General features: G+C 50.4%; 1 protein-coding gene across 2 annotated transcripts in view; it reads right to left on the bottom strand.

Annotated features, from left to right (window-relative positions):
* Positions 1-21,334, bottom strand: part of Rab44 (RAB44, member RAS oncogene family) — a 34,254-nt gene extending 12,920 nt beyond the window's left edge. The window contains 7 exon segments of one of the 2 annotated variants that reach the window (NM_001431783.1): positions 596-691; positions 1,020-1,110; positions 1,550-1,696; positions 2,940-3,114; positions 4,842-4,950; positions 14,113-14,331; positions 21,106-21,334. In NM_001431783.1, coding sequence (NP_001418712.1) covers positions 596-691; positions 1,020-1,110; positions 1,550-1,696; positions 2,940-3,114; positions 4,842-4,950; positions 14,113-14,319 — 825 coding nt within the window. In that variant the 5' untranslated portion in view covers positions 14,320-14,331; positions 21,106-21,334. 2 annotated transcript variants of the gene reach the window in all.
* Positions 21,335-24,130: the final 2,796 nt, after the last annotated feature.

The following is a 24,130-nucleotide window of genomic DNA, read 5'->3' as shown; positions in this document are numbered from 1 at the left end:
GGTAATTCAGAAGGTTCCCACAGCAAGGCTCCACAGAGCAGAGAGCACAGCCTATAGCAGCCTGGGGTCAGCCTTCCCACCATCCAGCAGGCTCTGACATGTTAAGAACAAGCACCCAAGGTTTCTCAGGTGACAACGGAGCCTGTTGTCCAGAACTTTCCTTTCTTTCTCCCCACTGCTCCCTACTTCTGGGTCTCACCTGGCCCAGGCTAGCCTTGAACTCCTGATTCTCCTACCTCCGCCTCCGAGAGCAGGAGTTACAGCACATACCACATACCCCAGCCTGTCCAAACCTTTGCCTTTTCTGGTTGTCCCTATACACAACCTCACTTGACACGAGGCCTGAGAAAGGACACGGAGATAGACACCTTCTTTTCATGGACACTGGAAACCCAAGGGTAGGGTTAGCTCCCCATTTCTTTCCCTGAGTCAGCCTGGTTCTTTATGGGACCTCGTCTGACCAGGGCACTGAGAAGGGAGCCCTGATCTGGCCCAGGGAGTTCTTGACTATCTGTGGCTTCAGGGAACCTGGCCAACTGGGAACAGCGAAAAGGTCCTGGGGTCCGTCCGGGCTCTCCAGAAGGCCTGTACTCACCTCTCTCTGACCTTCTGCTAGCCGCTGAACCTCTTGCTCCTTGGCCTCCAGGGCCTCCTGCATGTGGGCACTGAGGGCCATGCCCCTGGAGTTGCTCTGCAGAGAAAACTGGTCAGCCCTGCCCTGCAGACTCCAGAGCCAGCTTAGCTGAGCTGGTCCTACCTAGCTTATCTCCACCCTGGGCTGGGGTTCGGGCACTGGAAGGTACCCACCAAAAGGACTTTTGGGAATCCCTGCTTGGGCCTAGACTATCACAAGGACACTGAAGCTAAGAGACTGAAGTCAGGCCTGGGGGAACAGAGAACACAGGTCCAGTAGGCCCACCCCATCTCTCTGGGGAGCATAACCTGCAGGACAGGCAGTTCTCATCTCTCTCTGCGCCTTCCCACTACTTAGCCTGGAGAGGCGTCCATCAGGGCTTCACCTGGGCCTGCAGCTGCTGTTTCTCCCTGCGGATCTGTTCCTCTGTCTCCTCGTAGAGCTGTCTCACCTTGTGGAGATGGTCAGAGTCTCGCCTACAGGGGCAGGTGGTGGGCACCAGAAAGCTTGCAGGGGACCTCAGGAACTTAATGCCTGGAGCCCTCCTGCTTGGCTTGCCCTCGGCCATCTTAGACCGAACCACCCCCCCATCCTGTCACTTCTCTAATGGTTGCCTCATCCCCAACCCCCACTCCTGGCTCTATCTACCGTTCCCATTGCCCCGAGTCTCAGTCACACCATCTTGGACTCCATGACTCAGGCTCCGGTGACCCTGGCAGTTTCAGGGTCACGAGATAGCTCTGCTTCCAAGCCCCAGCCACTTCAGAAGGGAGTCTCCAGGTCCCCCTCAGAGGCGATGCTCGAAATGGTTGATCTTTCTAGGTAGTATTGAGCAAGGGGACCCTCCAAGCATCCTCTGTACAGGACCCAGGATCCCACAGCGTGCAAGGAACACCTGCTATGTCCCCCGCTCACTTTCTCAGGGTCCACGCCAGTGCCTCCCGGTCGGCCCGAGCCTCCTGCAGGCGACTGCTCATCTTGGCTAGGAAGCCCTCCAAGTTGCCTGCCAACTGGGGCTCCTCCTGCCGCAGCTCTCTCCACAGTTTCCAGAGCTCAGCCTGCCTGGAATAGGGGGACCTCCAGAGATTAGACACAAAGGGTCTAGGAAGTGAGAAGACTCCTGTAGGTAGCCCAGGCTAGCTTCGAACTTGCTGTGTATCGAAGGATAACCTTGAACTCCTGATTCTTCTGCCTTTGCCTCCTCCCAAAGGCTGAGATAACTATGTCCCGTTTTTATGGTGGTGCTGGGGACAGATCCCACAGCTAGATTCCTGTGTTCTAGCAATCTCCGAGCCAAGCCGTAGCCCTTCCCGTGGTTTCAGCCTTAATGGCGACACACCCAGAGACTTGGGGACCTGAATCACAAAAATCCCACTAATGATACTTCAAAAGCTTAGTTCAAGTGTCACCTCTTGCTGGGACACTTCTACATGTGAGCTGGACTTTGACACCCCACCCCCCCATACCACACATTCCCCTGTGAGTCAGTGGCTAATGGGGGGTTGGGGGGGTAAAGGGAGACTTGGGAGTCTGACAGCTCAAGGCTTCCATCCGCCCCCGCTATTCTCCCATCCTGGAGTTGCGTGGTTTCTAGCAAGCCTTTACCCTCCCGGGACTCACTGGGAAAACACGAAGGCCAATACTTGCCAAGCAAGATTTTTCGGGGGGGGGCAGGGGGGAGGATAAGAGAAACACTGAGAGTAAGTGCCAGCCCCCGGGCCTTGCCCACGGTTGGCACCCAACACACACTACTTTCACATGGACTTAATTAAGTCATGAAGACAGAGGCCCAGAGGGCGAGGGGGCGGGGCCAAGCTGCCAAGTGGGGAAATGGATCCCTGCTCCACCTGTTCTGCCAGCCTACGCCCCAGGTCCCACCCAGCCTGGCCTAGAGCAGCAGCCCCACCCTCTGAAGCAGACAGGAGCAATCTCATCCTTCTGAGGGTGGAGGGGCAAGTGGGAGAGTGTGCGTGAGGGCCAGTCCCTGGCTGGATCTAGCAGGCCTTGGGAAGGGGCCCCTCTCCCCTCTTCAGAACTCTCATATACCCAGAGCCTGAGCCCAAGACGCACGGCAGGAATCGACCTTCTATCTCGAAAGCACCCAGCCCAGGGCACCGCCATGTCTGAAGTCATACTATTGAGGGACCCTTAGGAGTTCTTTGTACAGGGCTTCAATCTCTGTAGCTTTAAAGGGCATGCCATAGCCAGGGACAGAGGTCAGAGGTCACACACTATCAAGTGGCCAAGCTGGGGATCTGTCTACATCCGGTCCTACCCTAAGCCCTCACCCCCACCAGAGTCTTACTCAGAAAGGGAGTGGCCAGTCTCCATCTGCCCTACAAGGGTCAGGAAGGCTTCCTTCTCCTCAGTATCGGCCTCCTCGAAGACAGGGAAGCTGGAGGTCGCAGATATCCGTTGAGAGGGCAATGACCGTTTTGTCTGGAGTCTGTGGGTACTGGGGCTGGAGCCAAAGACATTTTCTGGGGGTGGGGGGAACAGGAGGTAACAGAGGGAAGAGGAAGCTCTGACTTCCCTTGAGTCCCGTCCTCCACGTTTAAACAGGGACGTGCTCCCGTATGCCTCAGATCAGCCTCGGGAGTCTCATAAGCTGGGAGCGCCCATTTTACACATCACCTGAGGCCCAGAGATGCCTAGAAACTCTCTGGAAGCTCCAGGGTAGCAGGCGTTCGCCCTATTGGGAAGTATTCATTGAGCATTCACTCTACCATGATGGTAGAGATCACTACTCAAATCCCAGGCCCCGTGTGTCTGTGAGCACGCGCGTGTGTGTGTGTGTGTGTGTGTCTTGCTATATGTATGCACAGTGGTATGCAGCAGTCTGCATGTAAAGGTCAGTTCACGACTTCTAGCTAGTGGATTCTGGGGCTTGAACTCAAGTCATCAGGCTTGGCTACAATCACCCCTACCCACTAAGCCATTTCACAGGCCCTTTTTCGTCATTTTTTTCCCAATAAAACTAATTTGTTAAGTGACCTCAAGAAATAAACTAGAACCCAGGAAGCAGAGGTAGAAGGATCTCTGTGAGTTCAAGGCTACCCCTAGTCTTCACAGGGAGTTCCCGGCTAGCCATAACTGCACAATGTGAGGTCCTACTTAAAAAAAAAAAAAAAAAAAAAGGGTTGGGGATTTAGCTCAGGGGTAGAGCGCTTGCCTAGCAAGCGCAAGGCCCTGGGTTCGGTCCCCAGCTCCGAAAAAAAGAAAAAAAAATGAAACAAACAACAATAATAATGATAATAAAATAAACAGACCAAAAAAAAAAAAAAACAAAAACAAAAAACAGACCAGTTGTTTCCACTGAGGCAAGGTGGGGACTGTGTGAGAAGGGGAGCCTCAGAGTGCCCTAAGGAGGTGACAGGAATACCAAGGCGTGACTTGCAAGCAGGACACAGAGTGGGTTTCCAGAGGAGGTCACTTTTGGCAGAAAGAAAGAGAGAACCCCACTTACAGCCCTGAGTGAGGAGCCGGGCTAGTATGACAGAGGGGCAGGTGGTCTTCAGTGAGCCTCAAACGCTGATGGAATCAGGCATGCGCTCTGTGGTCCCAGGAAGGAACAACTTGGAGCGGGAGCAGGACTGGCTTCTGAGTGAAGACTGCACAGCGCCACCCACCACCAGTTCCAGGCTGGTCCCTCCCCTCCCCCCTCAGCTTCCCTATCACCTCAAATGTGGGCTATCCCAGCCTGTGAATATTGATATCCGACCCTCCTCTGCTGTCTCCTACACCCTAAACCTTTGAGCCCTGCGCATGGCCTTAAGAACCCAAAGTGCACCTGATTGTTCAAGGCTGAGCTTTCTGGTAGAGGCTCACACGGGAGTTTCTCTGATGCCATGGTCCCTTGTGAGGGGCACGTCATGGGAGATCGGTCCCCTAGATACCATCCCTACCTCCAATACCTCCCCCTCCTTTCTGTCCCCCCCCCAAGATGCCACCCTCTGGAACCTGGGGCTTGGAGTTGCCTTGACTGAGACTGGAAAGGGACTCCCTGGGGGCACTGTAGCCCACGGTCCCTCTTCAAAACCAGAAAGCTTTTATTCCCCTATCCTTACCCCCCCACACACGAGAATACAAGGGAGGGTTCTGGGGGAGCTGTTAGCTCTCAGATGTAGTGGGGAACACCCCCCCCCCGCCTGTCACACAGTCCAATAGTGTGCTGAAAGCCCCCAGTACCCTCCCAGAACAGACATACTGAGTCCAGAGCTGAATTCTTCCAGCGACAGGCGGCCCCTACTCTCAACGTCCACCCAGTCAAATATCATCTGCGGCTCCTCGTTACCCAGGAAGCTGAACCTGGCCTCCTGAAAGGAAAGCACGAATGAGTTGGCCACTGTTCCCACAGGAAAGACTCTGGGCAGGCTGGAGACGGGAGGCATCTGTCTTCAGCCACACTGCTTTCCTTTGTCTCAGGGGCAGGGTCACTCAATCGGGCCTGCCTGACCTGGAGCCTAGCCTACAGTTCCCCACATCACATTAGCCATCCTGCAGCAGGGCCCCCAGCAGGCTCCAAGTCACCTCCCTGTTGCTACCCCAAACTTGCACTTGTGCCCCCCCCCCCAGCCTTTAGTAGGATGACTTCAAATGCCATCTGAGGCTTCTTAGCTTGCTTGCTTGCTTGCTTGCTTGCTTGCTTGCTTTGGGGGGGGGGGGGTTAGGATGGGGTCTCTACATAATTTAGCCCTGGCTGTGCTGAAACTCACTATACAGACCAAGCTGTTCTCGAACTCACGGAGATCCACCTGCTTCTGCTTCCAGAGTGCTGGGATCAGATGTGCAGCATCATGCCAGCGAGCCATCTGACACCACAGCCAACAGACAGGATGTCCTTCCAGTGTGGTCCAGGGACAATGCCAGTTTTTCCTACTGTGGCTCTTAGGTTGCGTAACTGAATGAGGGGGTATCAGAAAGACTGCGTTCATTTGAAATCACACATTGGGGGGCCGGGGGGGATGACAAAGCAGAGTGTGATAGCCCACACCTTCCAGCCCAACACTCTGGAGGCAGAGGCTAGTGGATCTCTGCAGGGTTGAGGCCAGCCTGGTCTACATAATGAGTTCCGGGGACAGCTTAGGCTACACAGAGAGACACTGTCTCAACAGCCACCAGCCGTCCCAAAAGAAAGAAGAAATCTATAATGATGTTTTAACTAAAGACATTCAGGATTTTCCAAGCAGCGGTCTCCATTTAAGTAGCAAATCGGCCTGTCTGGATTGTTTTCTGTTAGAATGTTTCATTTTAAAAATTGCTAATGTGAGGGGTTGGGGATTTGGCTCAGTGGTAGAGCACTTGCCTAGCAACTGCAAGGCCCTGGGTTCGGTCCCCAGCTCCGAAAAAAAAAAAATTTGCTACTGTGAAGTTACACAGAGGTGGCCCATGCCTCTAATCCCAGCACTTGGGAGGCAGAGGCAGACGGATCTCTGAGCTTGAGCCCAACCTGGTCTACAGGGTGAGTTCCAGGACAGCCAGGGATACACAGAGAAACCCTGTCTCAATACATACAAACATACATACATACATACATACATACATACATACATACATACATAAATGTTGTCCTGTGCAGAAGCAATGGCTCAGTAGGTTAAGAGTCTGAACTGGAGGTTGGGGATTTAGCTCAGTGGTAAGGCGCTTGCCTAGCAAGCTCAAGGCCCTGGGTTCGGTCCTCAGCTGAACTGTTCTTTCAGAAAACTTGAATTTGGTTCCCAGGTGTAACTCTCACGCCAGGAGATCCAACTGTGTCTCTGGCCTTTGGAGGCTCCAGCACACGCTGGCATGGGTCTGTGGAGGCCAGAGAACAGGGCGTTGGTCCCTGGGCACAATCCATATTTTTTCTTTTGAAAGTCTCTGACTGTTCTGAGCTCTCCAAGTATCTAGGCTGGCTGACAAGCCCTGGGGACCTGCATATCCCTGCCTTCCTGGGGCTGGGACTACAAGTGTGTCTCTGTAAATGTTTGATGCGTACACCTATTTTATGGCCTCTAAATTCCCAGATATTGTAAAATGTTTCTATTTCCAGATATTGTAAACTGTTTCTCCAGTGAAAGGAGCCAAGGGGAGAAAGTTTAAGAGGCATGAGCTAGACCACAGAGCGCCCAGAAAATGCACCTCACGGAACTGATGAAGGCAGTCAAGTAACGTGCGGAGTCTATTCAGGAACGTCGGAGATAATTTCTGTCTGATGAGACAGATAACGCCAGGATTTATGGCCTGGGTAGACTTTCACTAGCTATAAAAAAAAAAAAAAAAAAAAAAAAAAAAAAAAAAAAAAAAAAAAAAACCACAGAAAACCACCCAACTTTGCAATCTGGTTCTAATCTGTCTTTGTTAAGTTGCCCAACTTTTTAAAAGTGCTCTTTGAACCATTCATAACGCTAATTAACCTGTTAAATAAAATCTCGGAGGGTTCGGGCTGCGGCTTGACGTTAGAGTGCTCGTCGAGCATGAAGTAGGAAAGGCATCCATTTTGGCACGCGTCTGTTTTGTGTTTGCCTATGGGTCATGGTTTTACCTTTCTGAGCGATCAGCGGCTTAGGATCCTCAGAACGGGCAGAGCCCTGTGCACGCGCTCACCCAAAGAGTCAAGTCTGGAGGCTGCTGCTCCTTGGATTTCTGAGCCCTAGGGCTTCTTGATTCTGGAGAGCCTGAGTGTGGCAGAGTTTAGGGGCTTTGTTGCTGTTGGGTTTTTTGTTTTTTTTTTTTTCTAAGATAGGATCTCTTGCAGCCTAGGCTGGCCTCAAACCCACTCTGTAGCTGAAGATGACCCTGAACTTCTACCAAATGCTAGGATTACAGCTGTGCTGACTCCATCAACTTGACACACAAATTTGAGAGAAGGAACCTCAATTGAGAAAATGCCTCCATAGGATCAGGCCTCAGGCAAACCTGTGGGGCAGTCTCCTGATTAGTGATTGATGGGCGAGGGCCCAGCCCACTGTGGGCGGCGCCATCCCCGGGCTGGTGGTCCTGGGTTCCATAAGAAAGCAGGCCGAGGAAACCATGGGGACCAAGCCAGTAAGCAGCACCCCTCCATTCCCTCTGCATCAGCTCCAGCCTCCAGGTCCCTGCCCTGTGTAAGTCCCTGTCCTGACTTCCTTCGGTAATGAACAGCCATGTGGAAGTGTAACCCAGACAAACCCACTTTTCCCCCAGGTTGCTTTTGGACATGGTGTCGCACCCCAGCAACCGTGACCTTAGGCAGCACCCCACCTCTCGTCCACTTTAATATATGCTCTGGGTTCAAACTCTGGGTCACCAGGCTTGTGTAGCAAAATCCTTTATACACTGTGTCCTCAGAGGCCAGAAGCATCAGACCCCTGGAGCTGCCGCAAGAGGAGGTTGCCAGCCACCTGACACGGGGCTCAAACTCGAGTCCTCTCAGGGAGTGATACATGATCTTAACTGCTGAGCTGTCCCCCACGTGAATGCTCTCCTATGATTATCTCTGCATACATCATTTTCCTGTTCCTCTCTCTCTCTCTCTCTCTCTCTCTCTCTCTCTCTCTCTCTCTCCCCCCCCCTCCCATTTTTATCTTTAGCTCAGTACTCTGGTACACACAGCTATAACTCCCCGCATTTGGGAGGCTGAAGCAGGAGGATTGCTGTAAATTCGAGTGCACCCTCAGCTACATGGCAAGATGCTATCTATCTAAAAGGAAGGAAAAAAAAAAAGGCTCAACCAGTTATAGCGCTTGCCAGGCAAGCCTTGTGCTCTGAGTTCCATGTTCCATGCCCAGAACCGACAGTAGAAAGAGAAGACCAACTCCTAAAAATTAACCTCTGACCTCTACCAGTGCACCTTGACCTGTGTGTGCACGTGCGCGTGCGCATGTGTGTGTGTGTGTGTCCTTGCTCACATATATACATCCTACACACACAATAATGATAATAATAGCAACAATAGTAAGTGTTAAGAAGTTAGGCTGTGGGTGCTAGGCAGGGGCTAAACACTTGCACAAAGTCCTGGGTTCAAGCCCCAGCACCCCACAAGCTGCATGGTGACTCGTAGAATTCTAGTATCCCAGAGGCAGAGGCGGGAGGATCAGAACTCCAGGGCAGCCTCAGCTACACAGTGAGTTAAAGGCTAGCCTGGGCTACATGAGCCTGCATCCCAAAACAAAACTAAAAAACAAAAGAAAGTACCATAGGTATCAAATCAAGAGATTCTGTCTTTCTCAGGCTCTGAGGTCACAGGAACCGGGCTGTTACAAAGCATCTCCCCTGCCCTGTGAGAAGGTTCTAGAGAGTTCTGGAAGCTTCTGCCATCCCTCCTCTTGTCTCCAGGGCTGCTACGAGCTACAGATCCCAGCTTGTATCTTCAACCACAAAAGGCAAGTCCAAGGGACTGCCCCAGGCTCTGCCTCATGTGGGTACGGCTTCCAATCTGGCCTTGGGTGACCTTCGAATTAATGGACTGGGGGCTTCTGGGAAATGGGGTAGAGCGAGAAGGGACCATGAGGTGCCAATAGGGGAACTCTAGGCTGTGGAACTGTGTGTTATGTTCTAGGGATATCACCAATCTATACGGCAGGGTTGGGGGTCTGGTGATGTTTTGAGACAAGGTCTCATTTAGCCCGGGCTGATCTGGAACTCTCTATGTAATAAGCATTCTTCTAACTGAAGCCCCCAAACCCACCCCGATTTTTTGGACACAAAACCTCTATTCCATTTTTGCCCAGACTGGCTGTGTGTAGAGCAGGCTGGTTTTGAACTCGAGATCCCCCCTGCCTCTGTTACCCAGGTCTTTGTAATCCTAGGCTGTCTCTCCCATTAAACCCTTGTTCTAGGGCTGGAGAGATGGCTCAGTGGTTAAGAGCACTGACTGCCCTTCCAGGGGTCCTGAGTTCAATTCCCAGCAACCACCTGGTGGCTCACAACCATCTGTAATGGGATCCGATGCCCTCCTCTGGTGTGTCTGAAGACAGCGGCAGTGTACTTATGTAGAATAAATAAATAAATCTTTAAGAAAAAAAAAAGACCTTGCTCTAAGCGGCCTGTCTGGCGACGACTTCCCTGTTTTAAGGTGCAAACTCCACATTCCAGGTGCACCTTCAGTCTTTGGGAGACTGACATGGATCACTCTGAGTAGCGTTTGAACCTCACTGCCCTTCCTAGGACGTTCTAAAACCAACACTTTTTCCCTATCTGCTTAGGTTCCAGAACATTCTAGGTTTTGGTTTTTGCTTCCACTTAGTGTTTTTGTCTTTTGTTTTTTGTTTTGCACAGGTTCAAAGGCGTCTACCTTCCTACTTTACCAGGATAGAACAGGATTAATCAACCATACAGCCCGGTACCTAATTGTGGTGTCATTTTAATATAATGACCCCCATGTAATCAACTGTGACAAGCTGGTTTTCCAGGATAAGCTCAGAGCCAGCGCTGTGAAACCCTCTCAGGAGGCCTGGAGCTGAGGGAAAAGGAAGGCCATTTCCAGGTAGAAAAACCGGTCACCTGCTAAAGAATGGCCACCTGCTGGAGCTGGGTTTGTAGCCTGAGGTTGGATGAAGGTTGACAAGCTGTCCCAGAATCAGGGACACACTCAAGTGCCCCTTCAGTCTGAGGAAAGATGGACGGCTAATCCTTATCAAGGTGACTAAGTTGAAACTCACTCTGGGTATTTCTGTGAGAAACTTCCCAGTGGGGTTAGCCAGGAAAAGAGCTCTACCTGGAATGTGGGTGGTACTGCCCAATGGGTGGGGGACTTGAGATGAATGAAAAAGAGGAAGGAAGTTGAGTGCCAACATTCATGTCTTTCTGCTTCCTGACTGAGGAGACGCTGTGTCCATCTGCCTCATGCTCCTGCCTCCAAGCCGTCCCCACGATGAGGGATTGTGAACCAAGAAAACCCTTTCTCCCATAAGTTTTGTTTTCTTGTTTGTTTGTTTGTTTTTTGTTGTTGTTGTTGTTTTTGTTTTGTTTTTGTTTTTGATCAGGTTCTCATTGCTGTGGCAAAGAGAAAAGGAATTAATACAGCTGGTCATCCAACAGAAGCATCAGCAATGAAGGCTTTAAAAACTCAACCTACATGCCGAGGGATGCTGGCTCATGCCCTTAATCCCAGCACTCCGGAGACCGAGGCCGGTAGAGTTCTATGAGTTCAAGGCTAGCCTGATCTACAGAGAGAGTTCCAGGACAGCGGGGGCTATGTAGAAAAATGCTGTGTGGGGGAAAATATTTCAACCTATTTTGAATTTCCAAATTCCATATGGAAATTTCTAGACCAGAACCAATTTTGGCCACATGTTAAATCTAAGGAAGCTCATGTGTTTAAATACACTCCAGCTTCACCCTTAGAAATAACCAAAGTCAGGCCAGCCATCCCTTTCATACATCAAGAAACACAGGGAAATTATTTATAACCACAAGAAAAATCATCTAAAAACTTGAGAATACGTCAAAAAGGTAAGCTCACACTCTAGGACTATATAATCACAAATTGTCCAGACCAGGGGAGTGGACTGGTCACACTCACTGTCTTTCTTTTTTTTTTTTTTTTCTTTTCTTTTCTTTTTTTCGGAGCTGGGGACTGAACCCAGGGCCTTGCGCTCGCTAGGCAAGCGCTCTACCACTGAGCTAAATCCCCAACCCCTCTTTCTTTTGGACTTTGAGACAGGATCTCACTATGAAGTCCTGGCTAGCCTGGAACTCGATATGTAGACCAGGCTGGCCTCCTTGACGGAAAGGTCTAGCCTCGGACCAGGAGCCGGCTCAGTAGGGTAAAAGTTCTTGCTGTGTGCTGTGAAGCGATTGCTTCTGAATCTAAACATTCCTTCCAGTAGACAGAGGGAGTCAGGAGACTCTAATGGCATATATCACATGCCCTGGAAAGTTGAAACTTGCATGACTCTGGAGGGAGCTTTGCGAGCTTTATAGAGTAAGTAAATAGCCCGCGTGGGAGGAGACACTGACCAGCCTGCAGCAGAGATAGCAGAGACGAGATTCTTGGGCTCTGGAGCTTCCTGTAAACCGTGCAGCACTCCAGAGCGGCAGTGTTTGTGAGTAGGGATGGGGCACACTGATGATACAGCTGCTTCTGGGCCATCCTGCTCCCATAACTGTGCGCCCCTACTCCTGTTAGGAACCCCAATAAAAACTCATTGACTCAACCATTTGGACCTTGGTCTGTCAAGGATTCCCTGCGTAAAGCTAGTAGCTCTGTGTGTGTGTGTGTGTGTACACGCATATGTGTGGGATGTGTGTGTGCATGTGTGTGTGTGCACATGCATATGTGTGGGATGTGTGTGTATATACATTTAGTGCACATATGCATGTGTGTATGCATGTGGTATATATATGTATGTGTGGTGTGTGTGTGTTGAATGTATACATGTGCGTGTGTGTGTGTGTGTGTGTGTGTGCGTGTGTATGTTGGGGGGCGTATAAGTTGCAGCTCCCCTGAAATAGTCTCTCACATACTACCAAGCAAGCCTGAATTTGATCTCCAAAACCCATGTAAAAAGCTAGATTTGGGTGCCTCGCCTATAATCCCAACACTTCAAGATGGGAGACATAGACAGAATTTGCCAGAAGCTTGAACTGCACAGTGGCAAAAACACACACACACACGCACACACACACACGCACACGCACATGCACGAATACACCCATGCACTGATACACACACACACACACACGCACACACACACGCACACACATGCACGAATACACCCATGCACTGATACACACACACACACACACACACACACACACACACACACACACACACACATCTTATTTTTAAAAGCCCCAGACATGCTGAAGTCACTCATTAACTTGAAAGTTTCGTCTAGGAAAGATGAGGTCAATTTCTGGCTAGGATTCATGGGCTGTTGGACATTAGCCATCTTTTCAAATTGAACTCAGCCACGTTACCCTAACTGCCTACAAGTATCTGAGCTCAAGGGCTCCGTGCCCTGCTCATGACATTTCCCTATAATCCCTGGTTAATTAGTAATAAATTAGATAAGATCTTTCTTTGGCTGGCGAGATGGCTCACCGGGTAAAGGTGCTTGCCTCCAAGCCTGACAACCTGAGTTTGACCCTGGCGGAAGGAGGGAACGGAGTCACACAGGTTGCCCTCTGACCTCCACACATGCACTCTGGTGTGCATGCCCCGACCCCTGCACATGCACATCTATATATTTATGGATATATAGAAGGGATGACTTCAAACTTGTGATCCTCCTGCCTCCAGCTCCTGAGTGCTGGGATCACACGTGCTGTCATGCTCACTTTAGCTGGCAAGAACTGAACCTGGGGCCTTGGGCGTGCTAGGCAAGTACTCTACCATCCGAGACACACACTCCCCCCTGCGCCCCAAGTCCCTATGGCAACGGTCTAGATAGGGAAAGGACAACATGGAGTGACACCTAGAAGCAGCAACACGCACCCCCACACACACAACCTTTTGCACTAAATGAGGGAAAATCGTCAGCCATGTTGGTCTGGACCATGGGCCAAAAGCCTCTTACTGGAACCCACAACTGTGGTCCATCTGCACTCGTCTACCTGCTTCGGTCCCTAGTGCTCTGACTGCTCCCAAGTTGAACGTCCCTGCTCTAAACACCCCAAGTCAGGTGTGGCGAGCCTGCCTGTTGCCCCAAGACTGGGGAGGCTGAGGTAGAACTGAGAGTTACAGGCTCCACAGAGAGACCTGTCTCGAAAATCTCTCTCACGAGGCCTGGTAAGATGGCCCAGCGGTGAACAGTGCTTACCGTTCTTACAGAGAACCCACCTTTGGTTCCCAGCACCCGTGTCAGGTGCCTCACGGCTGCATGTAGCTCCAGGACCCTCCCTCTTCTGGACTCTAGGGGTATCTGTGTAACACAGTATACATGTCCACACACATGCACATGATTGGCGGTTTGGGGGCAGGGCTGAGACAGGGTTTCATTGGATAGCCCAGGCTAGCCTCCAACTCACAGAGATCCACCTGCCTCTGCCTCCTGAGCTCCGAGATTAAAGGCATTGTGCCACCACTCCCCGGTGTCACATTATGGAAAATAACAGAAATAACCAAGCACAGTAGTGTGCCTTTAGTCTCAGCACTCGAGAGGCAGAGACAGGCAGAGCTCTGTGAGATAAAACACTCATAACAGCACCATATTCGAGTTACTTCGGGGACACAAAGTTCTCTCCTTTGTTAAAATGCAAACGTTTCTAAGAAAGGGTAATATATTAAGCCTTATCAGCCAACTATATGTTGGAAGAAACGGATTCTTTTTTTTTTTTTTTTCTTTTTTTCGGAGCTGGGGACCGAACCCAGGGCCTTGCGCTTGCTAGGCAAGTGCTCTACCGCTGAGCTAAATCCCCAACCCCGGTCAAGAAACGGATCCTTAATACTTTTCCAACAGTGAATTTGGACGCGGAAGGGAATCAGCAAGCAAGCTAAGCCTTGGTTAGAATAGGAAAATTCAAAAATCTGCACATAAGGGATTCCAGGTGTGACTCCAGGGCCTCGTGCTCACCGCCAGATCCTCCCGGGTGACAAAGCCCCTCTCCTTGGCACCACAGTTCTGGAAGAAACCTTGAAGTTCCGCATCAGCGTCAGAGGGCCAGGACCCCGCTTCCGGGGACACGGGGGCATCCTGCCCGTCTGCTGGCTCTCGCATCTGCCTCCGGCGGCTGGATGCCAGCTTCCTACTTTTTCTGGCCAGTCCCTTTCCTTTCTCCATGGTGCCTCAGACCTGGGGACAGAGGAGGAGAGGGTGATGGGCCACTGAATGCAGAGAATCCACTGACTCCATCCCCGCACCCAAGCTTCTGAGCATGGCCAGCGCCTCCGTCCTTCCATGGCTGACAGAGCCCCTGCATGGCCTGGTCCACATCGTCTGCTCAGGCCCCTGCCCTGTAGAAGATCCCCTTCGCTTCCCCACTGCTTCTGAACTCTTCGCCTAACTGCTGTGGCTCTCTGTGCCGGTCTCAAAGCCTGCACTGACCGACACAGGAAGGAGCATCTGACAGGGAGGTCCTACCTTGGAGTCTTTGGGGCTTTGCTGTGTGGAAGCCGGAAGAGCTCCTGGACATCTGCTGTCCTCACTCCGGCTCAGGTCCTTGCCTTATCAGAGTAACTGATCTTAACCTCGGCTGTTACTTCCTGTCAGCCTCATCCCTCCACCTTTCCCTCCTCTCAATTCACTATACATGTACGTGTGTGTGTGTTATGTGTGTTGTGTTATATGTATGTGTACATGTGAATATATTTGTGTATATGCTTATGTGTTTATATATGTGTATATTTATGTACATGTATGTATGTTATGTGTGTTGTGTTATGTGTATGTGTGTATATGCGTGTATGCGTTCAAATGTGTGAGTGTATATGTACATATATGTGCATGCATATAGATGTTACGAGTGTGAATGTGTATTGTGTGTATGTATATGTATTTGTGTATATGTGTGTATGCGTGTTTGTATATATGTGTGTTTATATGTGTGTCTGTATGTGTGCGTGCATATGTGTATACACATGTATATATTTGTGTGTGTAAATATGTACTGTATATGTGTGTATACATGTGTATGAATATGTGTATGTGTGTGTGCATGTGTATATATTTGTGTATACATGTGTATGCAAATGTAAATGTGGATATGTGTGTGTGTTTGTATGTATGTGTGCATGTGTGTGTATGTCTACATGTGTATGTGTCCATGTGGGTATGTACGTATATGTACATATGTGTGTATGTGTGCATATATGGTATGTGTGTTTGTGTGTGTGTGTGTGTGTGTGTGTGTGTGTGTGTGTGTTTTCTCAGAAGCCAGAGGAGGACACGAGATGCCCTGTTCCCACTGTCTGCCTTACTCCATTGACACAGGATTTCTTAAAAAACCTAGAACTGGCTAGGCTGGCCGGCAAGCCAGCCCCAGTGACCTTCTGTTACTGCCGGGGGTGTGGGCGGGGGGGGGGGGCATTCACAGTGTCAGGGTCACAGGCACATGTGGTCATGCCTGGCTTTTACATGCATGCTGGGGATTTGAACTCTGGTCCTTATGCTGGTGCCTACTGATCCCTGCCTCTCATTTCTCTCTTATGACACAAATGCAAGGGTCCCTGCCTCCCCTGTTCTTAGGACCAACATGATACAGCCCCTTCTTCCTCCCTTCCTGGTGTCATCAGTGTTTGTGGGATCCACCGGAGACCCACTGATGTTCATCCTCCCATACCCAGGGTGTGGGGACGCCAGCGGAGGTTTTGAGGAGGAGTTCAGGATTTGCAAAAGGATCGGAGGATTGGAAGGGGCAAGCAGATTCCATCTGAGCCCGATATGGAAGGTTGCCTCTGTTGGAGGCACAGACAGGCTGAGAGGGGCTCAGAGGGGCTGCCGCAAGGACGGTGGCCAGTCCAGGGGACAGGAGACAGTGGTAGATCCTCACCTGAGACAAAGCGCCCCCCATCCCACCCTCTACAGCAGCACAGGCTCAGAGGAGGCAGCCCCACACCCTGTATAATCTTAAACTTTAACAAAAATGTTCTCTCTCTCTCTCTCTCTCTCTCTCTCCCTCTCTCTCCCCCTCCCCCTCCAGTCTTACACTACAGGCAGCAGCAGATCAAGCATCTCTGGGCCTCTCCCTGCCAAAGGACAGTCAGAGCATACACCAATACTGGTAGAAAGGAAGGAAGGGGGGCTGGGGATTTAGCTCAGTGGTAGAGCGCTTGCCTAGGAAGCGCAAGGCCCTGGGTTCGGTCCCCAGCTCCGAAAAAAAAAGAACCAAAAAAAAAAAAAAAAAAAAGGAAGGAAGGAAGGAAGGGAAAAAAAAAAAGAAAAGTAAGCAAGGATTCATTTCAGAGACTAAAGAGAAATGGATTAAAGACGATATACAATGTCCAACTGGGTTCCCTAGCCAAAGGAGAGGAGAAAGAAGGAACTGGAGTGGGGGACAGAGGCACACACCTGTACCTCATCACTCAAGAGGCCGAGCTGAGGAGAGCGCCTGCCTGCTGTGCAGTGAGGCCCTGACTTCAAACACCTGGCACCACATCACAAAGGACTGCGGGCTTCTCTGTTCCAAGGACAGGGAGTCAGCAGGTGGACTCTGGGAGCCTCCCGGCCTCCCTAGCCCAAGCTATGGGGTTCTCGTTCAGGCCAGATTCCTTTTCTTAAGGGCAGAGAGAAACCGGACCACAACAGGCAACACACTTTGGCCCATGCATGTGTGTACCTGGACACATGTACCCACACACTCTAGTGCATGGAACACACATGCATGCGCATGCACGCGCACACACACACACACACACACACACACACACATTCAACTGAAGCAGAAGGAACAGGAAGATTACTATAGGTTTGAGGCCAGCCTAGACCATGCCTAGACTATATAGAAATAGCTTGCCTCAAAAAAAAAAAAATACACACACACACACACACATATATATACATATATATATATATATATATATATATATATATATATATATATATATATATGCTGGCGAGACAACCCAGCAGATAAAAGCACTTGCCACCAAGCATGACTTGAGTTTGGGCCTCAGAATCCACACAGTAAAATAAGAGAACTGACCCTGTTGCTCACTAACACACACACACACACACACACACACACATACACACACTAAATAAATAAATAAATAAATAAATAAATAAATAATTTTTGAGGTATATATAGGAGATATATATACAAAAATGTGAGAAGCGCAAGGCCCTGGGTTCGGTCCCCAGCTCCGAAAAAAAGAACCAAAAAAAAAATGTGAATATAGATTATGTCCAGAAACCGTTACTTCCCACGAGGCCATCCAGCACGCTGAAGGCCTTAGGGTCGTGACTCTGTTGTAAAAGACATCGATTGAGCCAGGCATGGTGGGGCACACCTTTAATCCCAGCACTCTAGAGGCAGAGGCAGGAGGATCTCTGAGTTCACTGTCAGTCTGGTCTACACAGTGAGTTCTAGGCCAGCCTGCGTGGGAAGACCCTGTCTCAGGACAAGGAGAGCAAAGATGTCTGCTGGAGGAGGGGTGAACTGTGATCCTGTCACCTGCCTCCCAACAGCTACAGTAAATACACAGACAGCAGAAGGTGTGGGTGCAGCGGGGCGTGGGAATAAGAAGTAAAGTAGGGCCAGTGACTCCATCTCACAGTGTATCGGTCACTGCTACAGTCCTGCAGAGTTCAGTCTTCTAGGAAAAGTCCTTCCACTCAGCCTCCTGAATAGCAGCAGTATTTTCTCCACACGTGTCACCCCTATCCTGTGCCAAGCAGCAATGGGCCACGTACCCTTCCTTGTCTACATCGGCCCTCAGTCAGAAAGCCACTGTCCACCTCCCTACAACATCCCCCTGAGAGGAAAGCCCCTCCCTCCATGACCATATGACCCTCCAGGGCTGCTATCCCGCAGCTACAGTCTCAAGGTTACAGTCAAGAGGAGACCTGCTGAGGGCGGATAACAGCGGGGAGACCTAGAGGTGAGGGGAAGGAGGCTCCACAGGGAGAGTGACGTGAGAATGCTCTGAAGTCAGGTGGAATTCTTCTTTCCCTCCTGGCCCTGCTCTCTCCAGCAAGGCAGCCTCAGGCGGCCTCAGGCAGTTCACTCACGTGTCCATGCCTTGGTTTCCCCACTAGCAGACAAGTACCTGGATGTGGTGATGTCTGCCAATAATCCCCAGGGAGGCTAAGACAGAAAGACCACACTGCATCCAAGATCAGCCTGTTTTACAGAGTGGACCTTGCCTCTCTCACGCACATGCACACACACATACACACTCACACACTTACACACCTACACAGTCATACATACTAACGCTCACACTCCCACAAACACTCACACTCACGCTCACACTCACACAGTCATACTCACACACAAATGCTCTCATACACACTCATACACACTCACATATACATACACACTCCCATACTCACTCACGCACATAGTCACACTCACACATATACTCACACATATTCACACACTCACACACTCACACACTCACACAATACTCACACACTCTTACACGCTCATTCACACACTCAACTCACATACTCACACACTCTTACACGCTCATACACACTCACATATGCATACACACTCCCATACTCACTCACGCACATAGTCACACTCACACATATACTCACACATATTCACACACTCACACACATACTCACACCCTCTTGCACGCTCATTCACACACTCAACACACATACACTCACATACTCACACACTCACAGACTCACATTCACACACTCACAGACTCACACACTCACACACATACTCGCATACTCATACACGTTCATTTCACACATGCTCACATAGACTCACGCACACTCAGACTCACACACTCATACATGCTCACACACACTCACACGCTTACACCATCACAATCACACACAGAAACACACACACGCTCACAGACACAGGCTCACAGACACACGCACTCGCACTCAAGATAACGTAAAACAAAAATCAGACTAGCATCTACCGCTAGAACCATGTAAGGCTCAAGCAAGATAACTAAAGTTGAAACCACACCACCCCCAGCAAGGCGTATCCCCTTTCTGGTTCCACTTTTCTCTCAATCTCCATTCTCAGAAATGTATTCTACTCATTTATCCTGCAAAGTCGAACCTCCTTTTCCTGAACTGTAAACTGGTACTTGGCACACAGCTGGCGCTTAGCAAATATTTGTTGGCCCTGATCAAGCACTGTGCCTGGCTCCCAGGGACTGCTGGGTAAAGGCCACATTGACGACGGTGGTGATGTCGTTGATGGGCATCAAAGTAATCCAAGTAATAGCTGGGCTCTGTGCAGAGCCAAACAGAAACTGAGAGTCTCCTTGAGACTGGCTGCCTGTCTCATCCAAGACGGACTGCCACAGGGCCGTTTCTGGAGCCATGACTCTGTGTGGAAGGGAACACACCAGGGAGGCAGCCCTGAGAGGACGAAGACTTCATAGTTCTCCAGATGTAGGCCACCTGTGCTTCTTGGGCAGCAAGGGCTGGCCCTGAGCTCAGAAAGTCAGGGAAGCACCATGTACTTCCTGTGAGTTGATTAAGGCACAGAACTGACCAGATGGGGCTCCTTGCAGTAATGGACCTCCAGAACCCAAGCTGGGGAGAACCCCCGTGAGAAGCCTAAGCGTTACCAGGAGGGCTCTCACAGCCAGAGGAGTTCAAATCCCAGAACAAGCTTTTCCAACGGGGGGCACTCCTCCCTGCAGTGTGTTCCCAGAAGTCCCCTGGTATTTTACAGGAAAAGTGGCACCACCAGGCAAGGACCTCAGTGTCTAGAACAGAGTGGAGGTCCAGGGAAGGGAATCATACGATACCCTGAAGGCAGCGAGGCCTCCAAGTCTGTCAGAACGCTGGTCACTCTAGGTCAGGACATCTCTGTCAGTCACTGACCCCCTATTCCCTAACGACATGCCCTAAGTTAGTCATGGTCAGGAATGACCCCTGAGAGACTGTGGGGACCTCCTTTGGTGGGAAGGGAAAAGCCTCCCTTTCTCCCAGACAAACCCTTACCCTTCACTTGGTGACTGCAAAGGACCCTTCTGTAGCCACCCAAAGCCAGCACCAGAACCCTCAGGTCAGCTGCAGGGCATCCTCCAGCCTCATGCCCTTGTTTCTGCTGGATTTTCCTACACACCCTGCACAAGGAAAGGCCCCTCACAGCCAGTAAAGCAGTCCCTGGGTGTCTCCCACACCCCTCCCCTCACCCAAAGCAAACTTGGAAGCCAATGATTCCTTCTGCTAGCCACCAAGATATGACTCGCCACGATGGGACAGTCGTGGACTTTAGCTAATAGAACAGGGCCCCGAGACCTCCCGCAGAGAATTGGAGAGGAAGTAAGAATGAAAAAGCAGAGGACATAGTAGGACCCCAACAGAGTAGGACTCCAACCTGACATCTGCCAGAGCCTGTAGGAACTCCTATCCCTACCATCTTATCACAGAGAGATGAGAAACTGGGTCAACCCAGCGTGAAGCTTACCTTGGGAAAAGCCAACCGCGCGGTTACCACCAATGCCCCTGAGAGCCACCTAGTCCCAGTGGCCTGTCCTCTCATCAGCTTCACTCACTTAACGGATAGAGAAACTGAGTCTCTAAGAGGCCAGGAGACCTGCCCAGTCTCACAAGTTCACAATCTACGTCTCACTCACAGGAGATAACACACACAGCCCTGGTCTCTCGGTCCCATAGCACAGAAGTAGCCAAACTCAATTTGCGCTCCTAAGACTCAGAGGCTAGATGGGAGCCCGGCCTTGTAGTACAATGCCTGCACCCAGGCAGGAAGATCAAGAGTTCAAGGTCATGTTTGGCTATATAGTGAGTTTAAGGCCAGCCTGGGCTGCATAGAGAGACTATCTCTCTCAAAGGAAGGAATAAGGGAGGGAAGGAAGGAAGGGAGGGAGGGAAGGAGGGAAGGAGGGAGGGACTCCACACTATTCCCCCTCCCCAGCCCCTCCAAGGAACAGCATTGCCCGCTGGGATGGCTCCCACCTCTCAGAGGCCTTTGTTTGCAGTCTGTTGCTCCTGGACCTGTGAGGAGGTCACTGTCTGATGCCCACAGAGCCCACACACTCTGCAACTGTCAACAGTCTTGTCTCTTGCTCAACTGTCCCCTTCCGTTCCCTGGCTGCCTGATCTCCAGCGTTCATCTAAGGAACTTCCCGTAGAAAGGGGCCCCGGCTGCACCTTCTGTCTTGCTTGATGCCCTGGGCACCCTGGAATTATAGCAGAGATCCAGGGTTGGGGAGGGGTTCTGAGCACAGTCTCTCTCTCTCTCTCTCTCTCTCTCTCTCTCTCTCTCTCTCTCTCTGTATGTGTGTGTGTGTGTTTCACACTTAGCCTGAAGAAACAAAGCCAAAGTGTCCTCAGCTCAATAGAAGGGTCAAGAGAAGCCTCGGTGTCCACAACTAGTACAGAAAATGCCATAGGGGGACAATAGCCCCTGTGACAGTTTTATATGCTCAGCCCAGGGCGTGGACCTATTATATTAGAAGGTGTGGCTTTGTTGGAGTGGGTGTGACCTTGTTGGGGTAGGCGTGGCCTTGTCAGAGTGGGTGTGGCCTTGTTGGAGTAGGTGTGTCACTGTAGGTGTGGGCTTTAAGACCCTCATCCTAGCTGCCTGGAAGCCAGTCTTCTCCTAGCAGCCTTCAGATGACGATGTGGAACTCTCAGCTCCTCCTGCACCATGCCTGCCTGGATGCTGCAGGCTCCCGATGATAAAGGACTGAACCTCTGACCCTGTAAACCAGCCCCAACTGAATGCTGTTCCTTATAATGAGTTGACTTGGTCACAGTGTCTGTTCACAGCAGTAAAACCCTAACTAAGACACACACACCCCTCACCTCAGGTCCTCATTCAAGGACAGCATATTTGACTGGGAGGGGAAATTTGCAGCAAACTCCGTTCTTAGGAAACAGACTAAGCTAATATCAACATACGTTGCAGAACAACCGTCGTGAGATGGTTGGTGTGGTGAAGACAGATGAAGGATGACGTGGGATGGGATGGGATGAGCCAGGCCTGGTGCTGCACAGAAGCCCTCCCGACACTTGGAATCTGAGTAATGCAGGGGATCTGAGTTCAGAGCCAGCCTGGGCTACGAGGTTAGGCTTTGTCTCAGAGATTTAAAAAAAAAAAAAGGAAGTAGAAAATAGGCACCAAAAACATGTGTAAGATCCTCGTGAATGATAAAGACAGCATTTCATGTTAGTGAAGAGACCATGTGTTGAATTAACCCTTAGGAGGATGGGTTAGGGCCACAAAAGCCAGAGTACTCGAATTCTGTTATCATCCCAGGTAGATTTAAATCTTAAAAAAAAATTACACTTATTTGGGGTGGGGGGGGAGGCACATGTCTTTAATCCCAGCCCTTGAGAGGCAGAGGCAGGTGGATTTCTGTGAGTTCAAGGCCAGCCTGGTCTACAGAGTGAGTTCCAGGGTAGGCAGGACTACACAGAGAAACCCAGTCTTGAAAAACCAAAAACAAAAAAATATATGTATCACACTTATTATTTATTTTGTGTATGCAAATATTTGCACTTGGGTGTGCATATACGTGTGGAGGGGTGGGGGGTGCGTGTGCATGCCGTAGTTCACGTGTGGAAGGCAAAGGTCAAAGGGCAACTTGTAGGCGTCCCCTCTCTCCTTCTACCTTGTAGTTGGTCCCAGACCCGTGGGGGTGTGCCACTGTGCACATGTGAAAACCAGCGGTTTGCACGGGCGGTCAGAGGACAACTTGAGGGCGTTTCTTTCCACCAGGCGGCAGAAGGCTTCCTGCAAGCCAGGGAGTGAGAATTAAAACCAAGAACTAATGATAATAACCAACAAAGCCCCCAGACTCACTTTCTGTCCCTCACAGCTGTGTGATATCTTGTCACAGTGTGGTCAACCCCGACACAGACGATAATATCTATTCTGGGGTGTGATGGAGAGAGCATCCCGGGGTCCCCTCCTCCAGCTGCCGGTTCCCAAATATGTCAGGAGCTTGGGTGGGCAGCAGGGCCACAGGAGATGGGGACCAGATAGCATCTGGGCAGCCGTTTCCGGAATATTGAGAAAGCCTGGGTTACGTCAAAGATTTCATAGTGGCACAGTTGGTCCCCCGTCTCTACTTGGAATCCTTACCACACCACTTCCCCTTTCGGGCTTATCAAGTAGGCTGTGTGACCTGCAGGTCTCATGATGGCTCTTAGGACTCTGACATTCGGGGGGGGGGGGGGGTTGACCTTGAACCTGGGACTTCAGTTTGTTGCCATGTTATTTTTGGTTCTTTTTTTGGGGGGGGTGTTATTTGTTTGTTTGTTTGTTTGTTTTATCTGTGATAAAGAGGTGAAAACCCTGAAAATTGGTTCAAATGGTACAAAGCATCTAAGTTAGGCAGGAGGATCAGACTTCAAGGCCAGCTTTGGCTACATAACCAATTGGAAACCAGCCTAGGCTACCTCATGGGACCGTGTCTCAAAAGGCAAGAGGAGCTGGTGAGATGGCTCCGAACTTAAGAGCACTTGTTCTTGCAGAGGACCTGGGAATGCCAGTTCAAGGGGATCTGGCATCCAATTCTGACCTCCGCCCGCACCAGGAACATACATGTATATAGGCAAACACTCATACACATAAAATAAAAAAAGAAACAAACAAAACTGTTATATTTAATATTTTTATATGTATTTTCTCCTAGTTGGGGTTTCTAATGTTGCAATAAACACCATGACCAAAACAACTTGGAGAAGAAAGGGTTTATTTGGCTTACATTTCCACAGCACTGCTCACCGTTGAAGGAGGTCAGGACAGGAACTCACACAGGAGCTGGAAGCAGGAGCTGATGCAGAGGCCATGGAGGGTGCTGCTCACTGGCTTGCTTCCCCTGGCTTGCTCAGCCTGCTTTCTTATAGAACTCGGGACCACCAGCCCAGGGGATGGCACCACCCACAATGGGCTGGGCTCTCACCCAGTCAATCACTAATTAAGGAAATGCTCTACCAATATGGTTCTCGACCTGTGGGTCACAATCCCTTT

Source organism: Rattus norvegicus, chromosome 20 (genome assembly GCF_021556685.1).
Source record: "Rattus norvegicus strain SHRSP/BbbUtx chromosome 20, alternate assembly SHRSP_T2T, whole genome shotgun sequence".
Classification (NCBI taxonomy): domain Eukaryota; kingdom Metazoa; phylum Chordata; class Mammalia; order Rodentia; family Muridae; genus Rattus; species Rattus norvegicus.
This window is presented reverse-complemented; position numbering and strand designations above follow the sequence as displayed.